Here is a 15,401-nt window from a genome sequence, read left to right as displayed (position 1 = left end):
AAGCATGCAGCAGCTTCGGTTATATGCTAATGTTTAACCTCGTTTCTTTCTATCATATCTAATAATTATGCTTTGTAGGATACTTATTTGAATTCTGTATATGTATGTATATATATATATATATATATATATATATATATATATATATATATATATATATATATATATATATATATATATATATATATAATATATATTAAATATTTATATATTATATATGTATATGAAAATACATAAATATATATATATATATATATATATATATATATATAGTATATTAAATATTTATATATATATATATGTATATGAAAAATATATATATATATATATATATATATATATATATATATATATATATATATATATTCATATACATATATATATATAATATATATAGTATATATATACATACTGTATATACACACAGTTCTCCTTCGTGAAAGTGAATTAAGGATGTTGAATGAGAATGAAAGAACGGTAAGTTGGTGAGACGAACTGTTTGCATAGTATATATATGAAGCGAAAGAAAAATTGATGGGTTTAAAAATATGGAGATACGTAGAAGTGGTAAAAAGGTTGGGGAAGGTAAAAAGATCTACTACAGTATTTTTAGGCAGTCCGGCTGTGTGGAAAGAATGGGAGATGGTAGATTAGAGAAAAGAGTGTAGCATTCAGAAGTAGTACATGGAAGGAGGAGGAGAGGAAGTGTTTGATAGATGGAGTGAAGAAGGCAATGTTTTGGAGTTTCATTATACAGGATTTATCCACAGTTAAGCAGTCAGAGTATGAGTGTGGCTGTGACCCTTGTGTGTTTGAATATATATTTATATATGTATCATATCCTCAGCTATTAAGCCATAAATAACCCATTGATATCAAATTAACTTTACCATGGTAATAACTTAAATTTTGGGTGTAAGTTATTGTCAAGATAAATTGAAGTATACACCGTTGGAATATTTGAGTCCCAATGAGTTGTTTGTGGCTTTATGTTAGTGTATAAAAATTCTCTTGTGAATGCTGGCACTGGCAATTATATATATATATATATATATAATTATATATATATATATATATATATATATATATATATATATATATATATATATATATATATATATATATATATATATATATATATATATATATGTTTACTAAGGGATATCTTATTACCACAGTTCTAAGCATGTATATTCTGCTAAATTTCTGCAGGTCTAACTTTTCAGAATTTCTCCCTTTATAGGCATTGCACCGTGTCACGTGATTGCATCAGTTTTATATCTCTCTCTCCTCGTGTAGTCATTTCATATTCATCAATATATTTTCCTCAAACTTTGAATTTCTTATCTTCTGGCACAGAAACTACAAGCACAGGGAATTTAACATGAGATGCAAGAAGCCCGCATTTTGCTGGTAAGATTAAGCGAACAGTCCTTTGTGTTGCCGTAAGAGAAAGGTGAAACTTGTGCCCAAAATGGCGGCAAAGAATTTGTTCCGTCGTTGTCCGCGTCTTAATACCAGGCACAATATGGCGTGCTGAGTTTTTCAGACTAAATGTACTGTCAGTGGTAATTTGTCAATGCCCGTTTGGTCAATTGTCTGTACAGTTTATTACTTCAATCGTTGAAATTATTTCAAAAATGTGATAAAGTGGTTTGATCATAGATTTATGTGACTTGTGTTATACATAATCAAACGGTACGGTTTACTGAACATGTATCGTACGACCCCCCTAGCTTGGAGAGAAGAGAATGCTATTTAGAAACGAAGTCTTCCTCTGCTAATGGAAAAAATCTGTATTTGTTTATATTTCAATATGTTTAAGTCGATTTAAGTTTATATATATATATATATAAATATATATATATATATATATATATATATATATATATATATATATATATATATATATATATATATATATATATATATATTATATATTCAGTCATCATCCAAGGTGGATGATGAAGAGTTTGTCCTGCAGAACATAGTTCTTTCCTAGCTTTATTCCTTTAAATTTTTTCTTTACTTAACGCAAAAGATCCTTTTCCATTCCTTGTACAGGATTACTGTTCATATTGGTTTTCCTGCATGAATTTCTATCCCCCGAGTGTACATAGTGACGTTGCTACTCTTCCAGTATACTGTGGTCAAATGACCTGGACGTCTGTGATGGTGTAGTACGCACCTTTGACTTTCATGCCTTTCGTGCAAACCAATTTATTGCAAAAATCTCAGAAATATACTTTTTTTGCCAAGTAAGAAATGTGGTGTCACTTGAATATATGTAAGGCAATATACACGTTTGTGATTTAAAATTTCAGAATTTTATACTCTTCACCTAACGAAGAGTCACATAATTCATTACTTTAAACTTTAAGCCCTGAAATTATTAAGTATATTGCACTTAACTGGAAAAGCATTGTTTCGCAAGCAATTTTATTAATGTAGTTTGCTTCAAAATTCCCTCAGACCAAAAAAAAACTTATATTATGCCAGTTGTCATTCCAAACAGTACCACTTTACACAAAACCTAAACAGGAAATAAAAACTATTGCTCAGTTCTACCCGTCCGTACGTACAGGAAGTACTGGACTGGATGGAGTACGGACGCGATGAGGAACCCCCAGTTGGAATACCGCCTGGCTCTGTACACCACCCACGTTGGGGATTCCGGAAACTACACTTGCACGACGCCCACTGGCCATTCCCATTCCATCTACTTGGATATAAAAAGTAAGGGGTACATTTTTTTGTGAAGAACCTTAGGATTCTATTGGTTTTTATTTGGAACATTCGTCTTCACTGCTGTTTTTAAATGCGTATGTCACGTTTTTAATTTTTGTAAGTATGATATTAGTGTAAATGTCTGTTTTCAAGTGTAAATATTAATTTAATTGATCTGTTTTCTTGTGTGATATTCGTCTAAAGGATCTAATTTAGATCATTTAGAATATTAGTGTGAAGGATCTATTTTAAAGTGTGATATTAGTCTGACTGACCTTTTTTTCTAATGTGAATGTCAGCGTAAATGATCCATTTTCAAGTATGATTTTATGCAAATGACCAATTTTCAAGTGTGATATTAGTCTAAATGACCTTTTTTATGTGAATGTTAGTGTAAATTATCCATTTTCAAGTGTGATGCAGTCTAAATGATCTATATGCAAGTGCGATATATTAATCGAACTGATCTGTTTTAACAAGCATTACCAAGGTTCCCCTAAAGTCACTGACCGGTTGCAAATCAACCTTTGATTTTTACTCTAATCCAAACCCTTCCTTGAATATACATTCGTCTAATTGATCTATCTTGCAGTTGTGAGTATTAATCTCTAAATGCTGTTTCGAATGCCTTAATTTTGTCATTATTTCCGTTTTTTGTTAAATTCATTGTTGTCTTTATACTCTCAATTGATATCAATGCAACTTGGCTGATTTTGCAGTGCAGTCGGTTGAGGCATCAATACTCAATCACAGGGTGGCTGGGTGAAGATTATTAGGTACAGGAAATATTCGTCCTCGTCGTTCTCATATTCAGTCCAAGTTCCAATAAATAGATCAGAACTACACAAGATATGAATGTGTAGATTTTAGTGTTATTTCGTAATGACATTTGATTCTAGCTGTAAACTACACTGTGCTTTCAGTTTAAGTTAATAAACACTTTCATTATTTTGTATAAGGTCCACAATAACATATCAGTGGTAGAATGTGGGACTTTATAAAAATGTATAAAATGCTTTCGAACCCTATCCTGGATTCATCTTCAGTCCACCATTGATATGTTATTGTGGACTTTATACAAAATTACTCTTGTTCTCGACATTGAGAGTTCTACACACTTTCATTATTATTTATTATATATCATTATTAGTAGTAGTAATAGTAGTAGTAGTAGTAGAGGTATTCACTGTACAATAGTACTTAGATCTTACCTCCTTCCTTCAGGAGTGGAATGTCCCCCGCTAGAAGAATCCTTCCAGGGACCCCTGACACCGCGCCGCCACCCTCAGTCCACGACGACCCTGAACACCGTCGTGACCTTCTCCTGCGGGCCTGGGCTCAACCTCATAGGACCTCGGAAGACCAAGTGTCTTCCTTCCGGAAAATGGTCTACGTCAATGCCACGATGCGAGAGTAGGTCTAAAAGTAGGTCTGTCGTATTGCTCTGTGCCCTCTAGAGGTCTTCCATGCCCTTGTTTCTACTGGAGGTCTTTTTTCGTGCCCTGGTACCCTTTAGAAGTTACGTGCTTCATAGTAACCCTTCAGAACTTTTTTTCCAGGCGTCTTTCATCCCTTAGTTTCCATGAGACGTCTTTCGTGTCCTGGTACTTCTAGATGTCTTTCATTTCCTAAAACTCTCTTGATTTCTTCCGGTCCTTTAGTGCCCTTTAGAAGTCTTTCATCCTAAGGCATCTACAATAGATTTTGCATGCCCCAGTACCATCTAAAAGACTTTTTATACCGCAAGGCCCTTTAGGAGTTTTTCATAACCTAGAACCTTCTGAAGGTTTTTCTCATCTTAGTGCCCACTTGAGGTTCTTTGCACCTCAGTACCCCTCTAGAGATGCTTCATTTCCTGGCAATCTCTAGGATTTCCATACCTATTAACTCTTCGGAGGTCTTTCGTTTCCTTGGCCTATCAAGGTGTGGGACACACTTTCTGGCAGCATTTTAGAAGCTTACGCTCATACTTTATTTATGTATTTCTTTTCTCCTATTCTAGTTTGCTTTAATCTCTTGGGTCTTGTTTTTGTTTTCTCAAATTGTATTTTCTTGAAGCTTGCTTAGTGAATTGAGAGGCTTTTTGTTCTTGTTCCTTATCGGTGTTTGCACGGTGAAAATAACAACAGTTAAAAGCCACATCTTATTCATTCTTGTGTTGTTGTTTTTGCTTCTTTCTCGAATTAAGAAATTTCAGTTGATATTTTTAATTTCTATGCCTGATATTTTTTGTAAGTTACTGTGATTGATAAGTGTACTATTTGAGCACTAACCTATCGTTTAATGTAGATGTGTGTATATAGTTTCCACTGAGTCTTAGTAAGAAGATTTTGGTCAGCATGATGCCACTGTGGCTCTACAGAGCGTTACTGCTCACGGTGTAAGTGCAACTCTTTTCTTTTCGCCAACACCACCGCCCTATCTGACCCAATGTCTATCAGATTTAGCAAAAATGATTTCTTGTTATATTTCTTATTATTTTATGCTGTGCTGGAAAGTTTTCACCAAATCTTTTATGAATTAGGTAGGACTAACCCCTTACATTATAATTCCAGACTGACCCCTTACATTATAATGCCACTGTTTTTAGGAAGTCATTGGCTAAACTTAGTGTTGCTATCTTCCTCTGGCAGTGTAGACGAAAAGAGTTTTGTCATTTCTCAGAAAATCATAAATCTTGATCCTTCTTTCATCCAGTTTACATAAACTTTTCAGCATAATTGTGTTCACATAAGGATTTCCTGTTCCTTGTAAGTTTGTTCAGCAAACTGGTGAACCTTGAGAACTTTTCTCACGAATACAGGGGCATTTTAAAATATGAACACTCATAAAACTCAGATAATTCCTCGCACAGGAACAAGCACTTGACTCAGGTTCAAATCAACCTTCTTTTGTTTACATCAGGGATTAGATGCGAGCCGCCGGAGCCGCCAAAGAACGGGAGGTTGTCCAGCAAGGGTCCCTTCACTGCGGCAGATGACCTCGAGATTACCTGCGACACGGGATACATGCTGACTGGTCAGCCGGTGATGCTGTGCAAGCCAGATGGTACCTGGTCGGCACCAGTACCGACTTGTAAGTAGCGTGTGTATACATGTATGTATATATATATATATATATATATATATATATATATATATATATATATATATATATATATAGTATAGATTAAAACTTTAATTCTACTACCTGTACAGGGGTTGGTTTCAGGTGTAAACCCTTTCACGGTCTTATCTAGGATTTGGGATGAAGTTGCTGCCCACATGCCCTTGCCCTCAAGAATGGTGGGAAGGAGCTCAGAGCCCAGAGTCTCTGGCATTCCTTATCTGTAACATATCCCCACGTCCTTAGAATAAACCAATCTTCTTAGGCAGGTCACCAGAGAACAAAAAGCCTTTTGTTGCAAGGAAAAAAAAAGTTTGTATACTCACCCTACTCTCAGTTATGTGTGTTTTTAAACGCCATCTGTATATATATACTGTATGTGTGTATATGTATATATATATATATATATATATATATATATATATATATATATATATATATATATATATATATATATATATATATATATATATATATATATATATAATTGGAACCTTCATCATAATATATCTGCATACTTTAAGAGAGTCAGGGGTTTGAGGATGGCAACCGCATCCCCGAAACATCTGTTTTAAAAACTTACAGCACAGAATAGAAATGGGTCACAATTAGGCCCGAGTGGCGGATGTGTTGACCGTACCGTTGATCATTTGGTGAAAAAGCAATCGGATGTTAATATGTAGTCTGGGAATATTCATTTGTAAACATCACCGTATATAAAACCTGACGGGTAAATAACGAAGGCAATAGCTCACATGCAATTACAATCATGGAAATTCTTAAATAGAAAGGTCCATTATTACTTACCCATTGATGTCTTGGTAGTACGTACGTACCAGAGAGAGACTTACCATCAACAAATTGCATCATTATGCATAATTAATGCGTAATACGTCTCATTAATATTCTGATTGTTATTTCGGAGTTCAGAACAAATGCATTACATAATCACGTGCAATTCGTGCCGCATAATTATCTGTAATTAGGGCATAACAACTAATTGAGGGTCTGACGAAGCTTCAAAATTTGCACGTCTGTATGTGTTCGTCTGTTGGGAAATGTTTATGTCTGTGTACAGACGTCATGATTTTGCCGTTGCTAAGTCCGTCTCTCACGATGTGTTGAAATCCAGGGGGTTCATGTTTGTGCTCTCTATGAAACTTCATTGACTGAATTCTTCTTTAGAATTGCTTGTAGCTTTTAATCGTGCTATAAGTTGTTTGTAACCTTATTCATGTGTCGGGGAATCTTTGCCAGTATTCACTAGTTATTTTTGTAATTATAATTCCATAAAATGAATAACCAGTTTTATACTATAAGCCTAAAAGGATAAAATCTTGCAAAGCAAGTTCTCATTGATATAACATCGCTAATATGGGGAGATTTTCTTGGTCGTTGCCACCAAATAAAAAATTCACAACCACATTGATCAGTAATTGTGTGATATCCACAGATGTATCCATAAGATACGGAATATTCCTAGTCATTCCCATCGAGTATGAAAATGTATTCTTACCTATGCCCATTAGGTGTGATATAGTCTTAATTATATTCATCACATATGGAATATCCCAAACCGTACCTATTGGATACAAAATATTCCAACTGTATCCGTAAGAAATGTAATATTTCCACCCGTAAATGTGGAATATCCTTAACCTTATCCGTCAAATATGAAACACCCCGCTCAGTATTCGAATGTCACGCGATGCTTATATAAACCCAGCGCTGCATCGGAGAAGAACGAATTCCGTCCAAGTCCACGAGGTTAGTCTGGACGTGTTGCACACTCCGTGACCTTTGCCTCGGGTTTACCTCTGATCTCATCAACTTGCAATGGAACTACAGCATCAGATATTCGAATCTCATGTTCGCCTACCCACTCAGACGTTGGGATATCACGTCTGGTGTCCTGTTGCCCTCCGTGTCCTTGATTTCTCTCCGCGTCCCTTCCAGAGAATTGAAGGTTTGATTTCAGATTGTCTGGATACGTCTGCTTCAGTGGCTGTACTCCAGATTCACGGTGCCACTGTGTCCCCTTTCTCAGAACGCTCTGTAGGATTTCATGTCCACTAGATATGTCTGTCTAACGTTAATTTGGGGGCCATGTTTGCTCATGCCTTGAATCTTTCCTCTTTCTTCTCCCTGAGGATTCTTGGTATGATTTCAAGTCGTCTGGAGGAATCGATCCTTGGTGACATGGAAAAATACAGCAATTTTCAGCTGTTTCCCCAAATAGTACGTGACTTCAGAAAAGACGCACATTAGTCACTGCTACAGTCATCCATCTAATGCTGAATCTAGGACGACTATGTTTTAAACTTCCTCAGTTCTGCAGCAGCTTCTTGTGCTTGTATACATAAGCCCCATCGGCATCACGCCAGGAAAAAAAACTGGGGCTCCTGTTTCATTCCCAAAATTTCCCAATACTCGAACATAAAAGGAGTTGGTGTGCTCTACTTTAAAAACTGCATTTAGTTTTGTTCAGAAAAGGACTTAAGATTCGTCTCTTCTGTGAGTGTTGTAACCTTTTATTGGTGAGAGAGGGAAAGTACATACAACAGGAGAGTGCAGAGCGGGACGGGCTGATTGAGAGAGAAAGTCAATCTGTAATTAATTGAATGAAGGAAAGGCAACGGAGAAAACAGGTGACATCAGGTTAATAAGGACCTCTAGTTACATTTTGCTCCGACTTAAGGATTTCTTTTATAGACTCATTGAGCTTAGTTGTCTTGTGATTAAGAGGAGCGAAGATAAGTAAACAAACATAAGATTTCTATAAGTCGTCAAAATTGTATATACAAAGACCAGTCCATTCTCAAGTTACATAAAAATAAAGACAGTAGTTAGTTTTTCATTTTATGCTTTGCTCAACAACGCCTGTCAGAGTGGAATTTTCAAGCCCTAATTCCCAAAATAATGTCTTATTTTCAGTAGAATTACGCATGTTTATTCTCAAATATTCTTTCAAGATGGGCATGTTTTCAGATTCTGTATACTGTGACTAAAGTCACTTGTAGTTGATAAGATTCAAGGTCTAAGCAGAGATGTTTCATAAAACTTGGGAAGGGAACATGGAAAAGAAGTCCACAGGGGTAACAAAACACTAGGTTCTTTGGGCATGTTGTCATGTTTTTTTCTTTTATTGAGGAAAGACTTAGCGAGGGTCATTCGATGAAACTTTCAACAATCTCTCTCTCTCTCTCTCTCTCTCTCTCTCTCTCTCTCTCTCTCTCTCTCTCTCTCTCTCTCTCTCTCTCTCTGTCAAGCTTTATCCTCACGAAGCTTCTATTGTGCTTATACACTTCATTCTTTCATTCTCTTCCTTTCTTAGAAATCGATCATGACAAACAGTCACTTTAAAGAGCAATGAACCTAATAAATTATATTTTGTTTCGTACATCTGCCTTATTTGTGTTTTTGTATAAAAAGACCTAAAGATCTGTTGTATTTTCAGACATTGTTGACACTAAATATTTCCTCCTTCATTGTTGTATTTAAAAAGATATCATTTAATTTTCGCTCCAAGTATACAGTTAATTTAAAGGTACTATTTGGCTCAAACTCATTTCTATTTCCTTCCAGGCTCCCAACTCATTCTAAGGTTTAAAACTTTTCACATTTCCCATCCCAGTTTGCCTCTAAATTTAAGGCATTAATTTGGCCAAAAGGAAAAAAAATTCATCTCTTTTTGCCTTCATTGTGACAAGTTCACTTAACGGCGTCATTTGGTTCTAAGAACTTCTCTCTTTCTCCCCCGACAGGTACCCAAGCCTGCATGTATCCAGGAATCATCATTTCGGGCACGATGAGCTCCGTGAAGTTCTACTACCCCGTGAACGATAACGTCACTTACACGTGCAGTTCCGAGTTCGAATTGCACGGCGAGCCGACCATTACGTGCTTGGAGGGTGGGATCTGGTCCGCGCCTGTGCCATCCTGTTTACCGAAACCATAAAGAAGAAGATAGACAAGAGATAGAGACGATTCAATCATAATAATGTTTCACATCGAGTTCCCAAAGTAACATGATTACCTGCTTCAGAAAATGCTGTTCCTTGAAAGATGGCGTGAAACCTTCAAACATGACGAAGAATACCTGAAGGAAATGGGTTGTGGTGTTCTGTGTAAAATCCCAAAACAAAATATTTTGGAAATGAAGAGAAAAAACAAACTAAGGTGTTTTCACACTGGTGTATGCATTTTTTTTACACCAGAAGACAAATTTGGCTTCAGGGGTAAAAAATAATCTCTGATTAATACACAACAAATTCAGATTCCTTAAGGAAAAAATGCCCATTCCTGCTGCTTTTTCACAGGATAACCCCTATCTGACATTAATTTTAACAAAAACGGGGTAGTGAAAGTCGAATGTCAGTTTTTCCCTGTCATATATTTCGATGTTTATAAAAAATCTTTCGAACAAAACAATTGTTACGTGTCATTTTAAAGAGAAATTAAGAATTAACACCTAAGATACAGTATACTCCCCATGACATTGACCTGGACTCCATTACCTCAAAATAGGTTGGACAGCAGCCATATCTTGTAGCAAATCCTTCGAGATGGGATAATTTTGTAAGGCACTTCTAATTATTCCATATTCATATCAGAAAAGGTCCATTATTAAATGTAAGAAGACATATGAAACTGATTTAATTGTCTCGTGTTTTTATTTTTTTTATATTTTATTGAATATACTTAAGAAAAAAGTGTTTAAATATATTTTCAGTGATTATGAATACCATCCATATACTGGAAACCCCAGTAATTACTAGAACTTTTAGACTGTTATGTTTTTCACCCTTGGGAAGGTTATTTCTGTTTCCCATAAACCCGTTGTATTTTAACCTAAATTAAATTTTCAGGGAAGAAACGACTAATTGAGATTTACAGATTAGATAGATTACTCTAAAACTGAATATTTTAAACTTTCACGAAAACTCAGTGGGGCACTCTTTGACCATCCGTAGCTTATAGCCTGAGCTAAAAAGGACCTCAGTGGTGGACTCTCTCTCTCTCTCTCTCTCTCTCTCTCTCTCTCTCTCTCTCTCTCTCTCTCTCTGCAATCTAAATAATTCTAGACGAAAATAAATTAATATTTTTTCGTGTGAATGAGAGAATCGTCTGCTAAACACATTTCTCTCCTCTGACCAGACTTAAGGTTGTATATAAGTAAAGCAGCTCTTCCTCCTGTCATCTTGATTTTCCAGTGTTTGCTGTTGAGGTATGCCCATAATACCAATACTAAGTATTGTGGGTGTACCGCATTTTCTTATGTTTGTCATACAAATTACTGTAAAAACAATTGTATAAGTTTACCTCGTGTACAGCTCATCTTGAATTATATTCCACTGATGCCCTTTGACAACATCCCGTTAAAGTTCCGTGCCCAGAGTATTTGTATTGAACCAGAGGAAAGATGTTACTGTCAGGTTAAACTGGGTTAGTTCCAGCATGTCTCTTACTCTTACGAATAGTCTGTAAAGAAGAAAACTCTAAAAAAAAAGCCACTTCGTACATCTCATCATGACTACGCAGATATACTTTACTGAATCCTTCTGTTGCTTCCTGTCAAATTGATGAATCCAGGTTTCTAGTGCAAGTTGGCCACAAGAGACTTCAAAAAGAAACGAGAAGTAACGTACATCTTGTCACGAACAGTACTCTGAAAAATGCCTTTGAACTCATCATTTCAAAACTCCAAGTCCATGTGTACTGTACAGAGTCAGAATAAAGCGAAATCTTTCACTAACTGAATGAAACATGTTGCCATGCCCTGATAGTGTCCTTGACTCCATCCTTTCAAAGCATCTAGTCCATATGCCATTCACATTTCGGCATGATGAAAATTTCGGAAACCATTGATCCATTATTTACAGCTTATATCTAATATGAATGATCACCGGTGCATTCCAACGGTCATTTAAGAACTCACGAGCCCAGGTTCCTTGTACAGCTGATAGTGAAAAGGAAGACTTAGAAGAAAGACTGTTGTGTACAGGTCACCATAATATCACATCTATGCTTTGGTGATGACTGCAAACTCCAGTTCTAGAATTCCTCTGCAGTTGCGTAAGAAGAATTCATTCAGGTTTCTGACATCATATAATGCCGTCATATGTGGTTTGTATTTATTATATACTTATACATTGCTGATCCCTTGGGCCCTTCACCAACTCAAGTGACTGAAGAAAGCAGAAAACCCTGATGAGTACATTTCATCAATACCCCAAGATACTTAATATATGACTGATACTGGTGAACCTGCCATTTCAAAACCTACATCCAAACGTCCCGTGCAGATGTGCAAGAAGAAGAAGAAGACGAAGAAGAATAATGTCCATCATTGACACTCACCACCATCATTTGTAAACTCCAAGTCGAGACATCCTGTATAGTTGGGCGAGAAGAAGAAGAAGGAGAAGGAGACTCATTCCATACCGTAGATTAATAATAGAAGAGTCATAATGTTTCTCATTTCGATCATCCCTCTTGGAAATGCATGTGTCGCTGTTGTTGTTGTTGTTGTTTCATCAACTACTGTTATTCATTATTCACTCCTATTATGTATATACACTTTTGCTACCCTCATGCTAAGATACCAAGAACATATAGATGTTTATGAATTCATATATGTATGTATATGTGGTTTAATGAATGTATATACAATATGTGTATATGTAATGTATATATGGCACTCCTTTATATATATATATATATATATATATATATATATATATATATATATATATATATATATATATATATATATATATATATATATATATATACTTGCATCTGCATATCTGCATATATATACACTATCATTTGTAGCAATGATTTGCATACATATGCATTTATATACACATGTACGTATATTTAGGTAAATATATGTATGTGGAGATACAAATATAATACATGTATACACAAGAAATTGCTTTCAGTAGCAAAACCTGTTTTGTCCCATACACTGTTTCTTTTCATAAACTGTAGCAGCTGATTTTTCTCTATTTCTTCTGTGGGGCTGGTTCCTGAAGGCTAATCCTACAATTTATGTGTAAAAAATTAGTAGGCCAATATGTTCGATTGTCCATGCACCTTACTATAAATTTCGCCTTAAGATTATATATATATATATATATATATATATATATATATATATATATATATATATATATATACCTGTGTTCATAAATATATACACTGTATACATTTATACAAACAATTTTCCACACAAACAGACTTATAAAGTTATTAACATAGCCCCTAGCGGGTAGTTTTGAAAACGCTTAATACGGGAACTCTTTGCATATCTTACGACCCACGATGCCTCTGTGGGCCAGTTCATCTCTTATTGTAAAAGAAAATAAAAATATAAAAGACTGTCAGTGTTGGTCTTCCTTCCCTCGCAATTTATAGCAGTGGACTACTTACATACGCGGATAGCAAAACTATCGAGGCGCGATCCTTACCAGGAGTAGCATTGAAGAATTCTGCAAAAATTCAGAAACTGTTAACGAACGTTACAATCAGTAATTAAAAATTCCAATGAGTAATTAAAAGTTTAGTTGTTCGTGGCTATGATGGTTTTAACTTGTAACATGTTTATAATGTTTTTGAGATATTTTACCACAAATGTAGGACTGTTTTAATAGTTGCGCCACTCATATGATAATGTGTTGTAAATCCAGTTTGGGTTCTGACTGCTCGTGCTACCACAGTGTGTATCCTTCCAAATTTTTGAAGTCCGCTGTACCTCCAGCAAAAGATCTTATTTTTAGGCAAACATTAATTTAAAAAAACCTTAAAATTGGTCTTTTTATCTTCCAGGAAGGTGCAGTAGACAAATCTGTTTACGAAGCTAAGGGGTCCTCGGATTTTGTAAGTTAAAATTTTGTCAAGTACAGATTAAGTTACTAATGATGATTTTGGTTGTGGCAACGGTGGTGGTAACAGCCAGGTAATATTGTTCAAAAGTCGAAGAAGATCACCTGATTAATGCTGGTAATAATAACAATTATATATTTGTAGCAAAATTAATAGTAGCAGCAGCAGCAGCCTATCTGATTCTTACAGTGAAGTTAAAATGAGAAAATAATTAGTAATTATGCCAATATACTTCATGCAAATTTACATTATTAGCTATATTTTCCCCAAAAAAGAACACAGAAAGCAGAGGTGGGAAGAGGTAATCTTGCCAAGCTGAACCAGTTATTTTATCTTGTTATATACCTACTGGACAAATGTAAACAGGTTCAGTAATATGGACTGCTTCACTCCATTTACTACCCAGTTATGGAATTCTCACTTTGCTGTGTTTAAATGAGTTCCATAGCTTTCTCTCATTAAAGATTAGGCCTTACTATTTGTTCATCCTCATCCTGTCGACCCTTACATGAAATTAAGGGTTATAACACAACAGATTGACGTTATATAAGGTAGGCTACTTTTAAGCTTAGTGGGGAAGTCCATTCGATTAGGCCGATCTTTTATATAGACAATACCTGAGCAAGGTCCATGACGACAAACTTATTGAGGTCAAGATGAAATATGGAATGCACGCAGAGGTTAAAAACGTAGCTTCAAAGATATATACGTGACAAAGCAACACTAAGCCTCAACAATATAGAACGAGATGAAATAAATGGAAATGACAAGGCAGGAGTAAAATGGAACAGCCAAATTCTTACTAGCAACTTAAATGATCATAGAAAATCGAAAATACAGTAGTAGTACTCAGGAGTGAAATATTAAGAATCGTTTTCACTGTTCTGTAGAGATGATGAATTGATCCTAGGTCATCCGTTGGTAGAGCTGGTAAAAGCCATAAAAACTCTTACAGAAACAGCAGCGAATGCGACTAAATATTGACAAGGGTAAAGGCAGTATATTAATATTCCGTGATTGGAACAGTAGAGACGAAATGGAAAACATGCAGTACAATGAGGGCATAAAAATAGTAAAACAGATAAGATATCCATGTGTGACAGTCAGTAGCACGAAAATGTAATGCGGAGAAAAACTGCAATGGGTCTAAATCGAGGTTAAAACAGGTGGTAAACATGGCTAACTCAGTCATAAGTAAAAGTTGCATCAGGATGATGTTAGGGAAACTAACGGAAAGAATTAGCAAGGCCAGCATCCATATACGCCAAGTAAGAAATGAAACTGCAAAAAGAAATGAATTGCAAAAAAATCGATAATCAAGCTTGCAGGGCATTGTTAAAAGCACTAAGGTACACTGCCACTCAAGGGGTAAAAATATGCTATTCTGCTTGAAGCATACCCTCAAGAGCGGCGGCAATAAGCTTCTATATGAAATAACCTAAGACTATCATGAAAATAAGCAAACACCTTGTTGCGAAAAAGTAACTGAAAACCTGCTTTTTCCCCTATAATTTAAGGAATAGTAGACATGGATACGTGCAGCCATATCAAGAAAATAAAGAACCGGTAGCCAACATATTACTATTCACAGATTTATTTAAAGAGTAAATTTAAAATAGGAAAGAATTTATCAATAACATATGGTACCACAGAGAAAATGTACTTAAAAGAGCACACCC

At 35.4% G+C, this 15,401-nt stretch overlaps 1 protein-coding gene across 9 annotated transcripts in view; it reads left to right on the top strand.

Moving 5' to 3' along the window:
• Window positions 1-10,927, top strand: part of LOC136834970 (sushi, von Willebrand factor type A, EGF and pentraxin domain-containing protein 1-like) — a 240,286-nt gene extending 229,359 nt beyond the window's left edge. For 5 of the 9 annotated variants that reach the window (XM_067097928.1, XM_067097927.1, XM_067097929.1 and 2 more), the window contains 4 exons: window positions 2,585-2,736; window positions 3,952-4,152; window positions 5,632-5,802; window positions 9,597-9,940. In XM_067097928.1, coding sequence (XP_066954029.1) covers window positions 2,585-2,736; window positions 3,952-4,152; window positions 5,632-5,802; window positions 9,597-9,790 — 718 coding nt within the window. In that variant the 3' untranslated portion in view covers window positions 9,791-9,940. Of the gene's footprint in view, window positions 1-1,359; window positions 1,414-2,584; window positions 2,737-3,951; window positions 4,153-5,631; window positions 5,803-9,596 lie in introns of all 9 variants that reach the window. The other 4 variants (XM_067097924.1, XM_067097931.1, XM_067097925.1 and 1 more) reach the window with 3 other exon arrangements.
• Window positions 10,928-15,401: the final 4,474 nt, after the last annotated feature.

Source organism: Macrobrachium rosenbergii, chromosome 54 (assembly GCF_040412425.1).
Source record: "Macrobrachium rosenbergii isolate ZJJX-2024 chromosome 54, ASM4041242v1, whole genome shotgun sequence".
Taxonomy (NCBI): domain Eukaryota; kingdom Metazoa; phylum Arthropoda; class Malacostraca; order Decapoda; family Palaemonidae; genus Macrobrachium; species Macrobrachium rosenbergii.
This window is presented reverse-complemented; position numbering and strand designations above follow the sequence as displayed.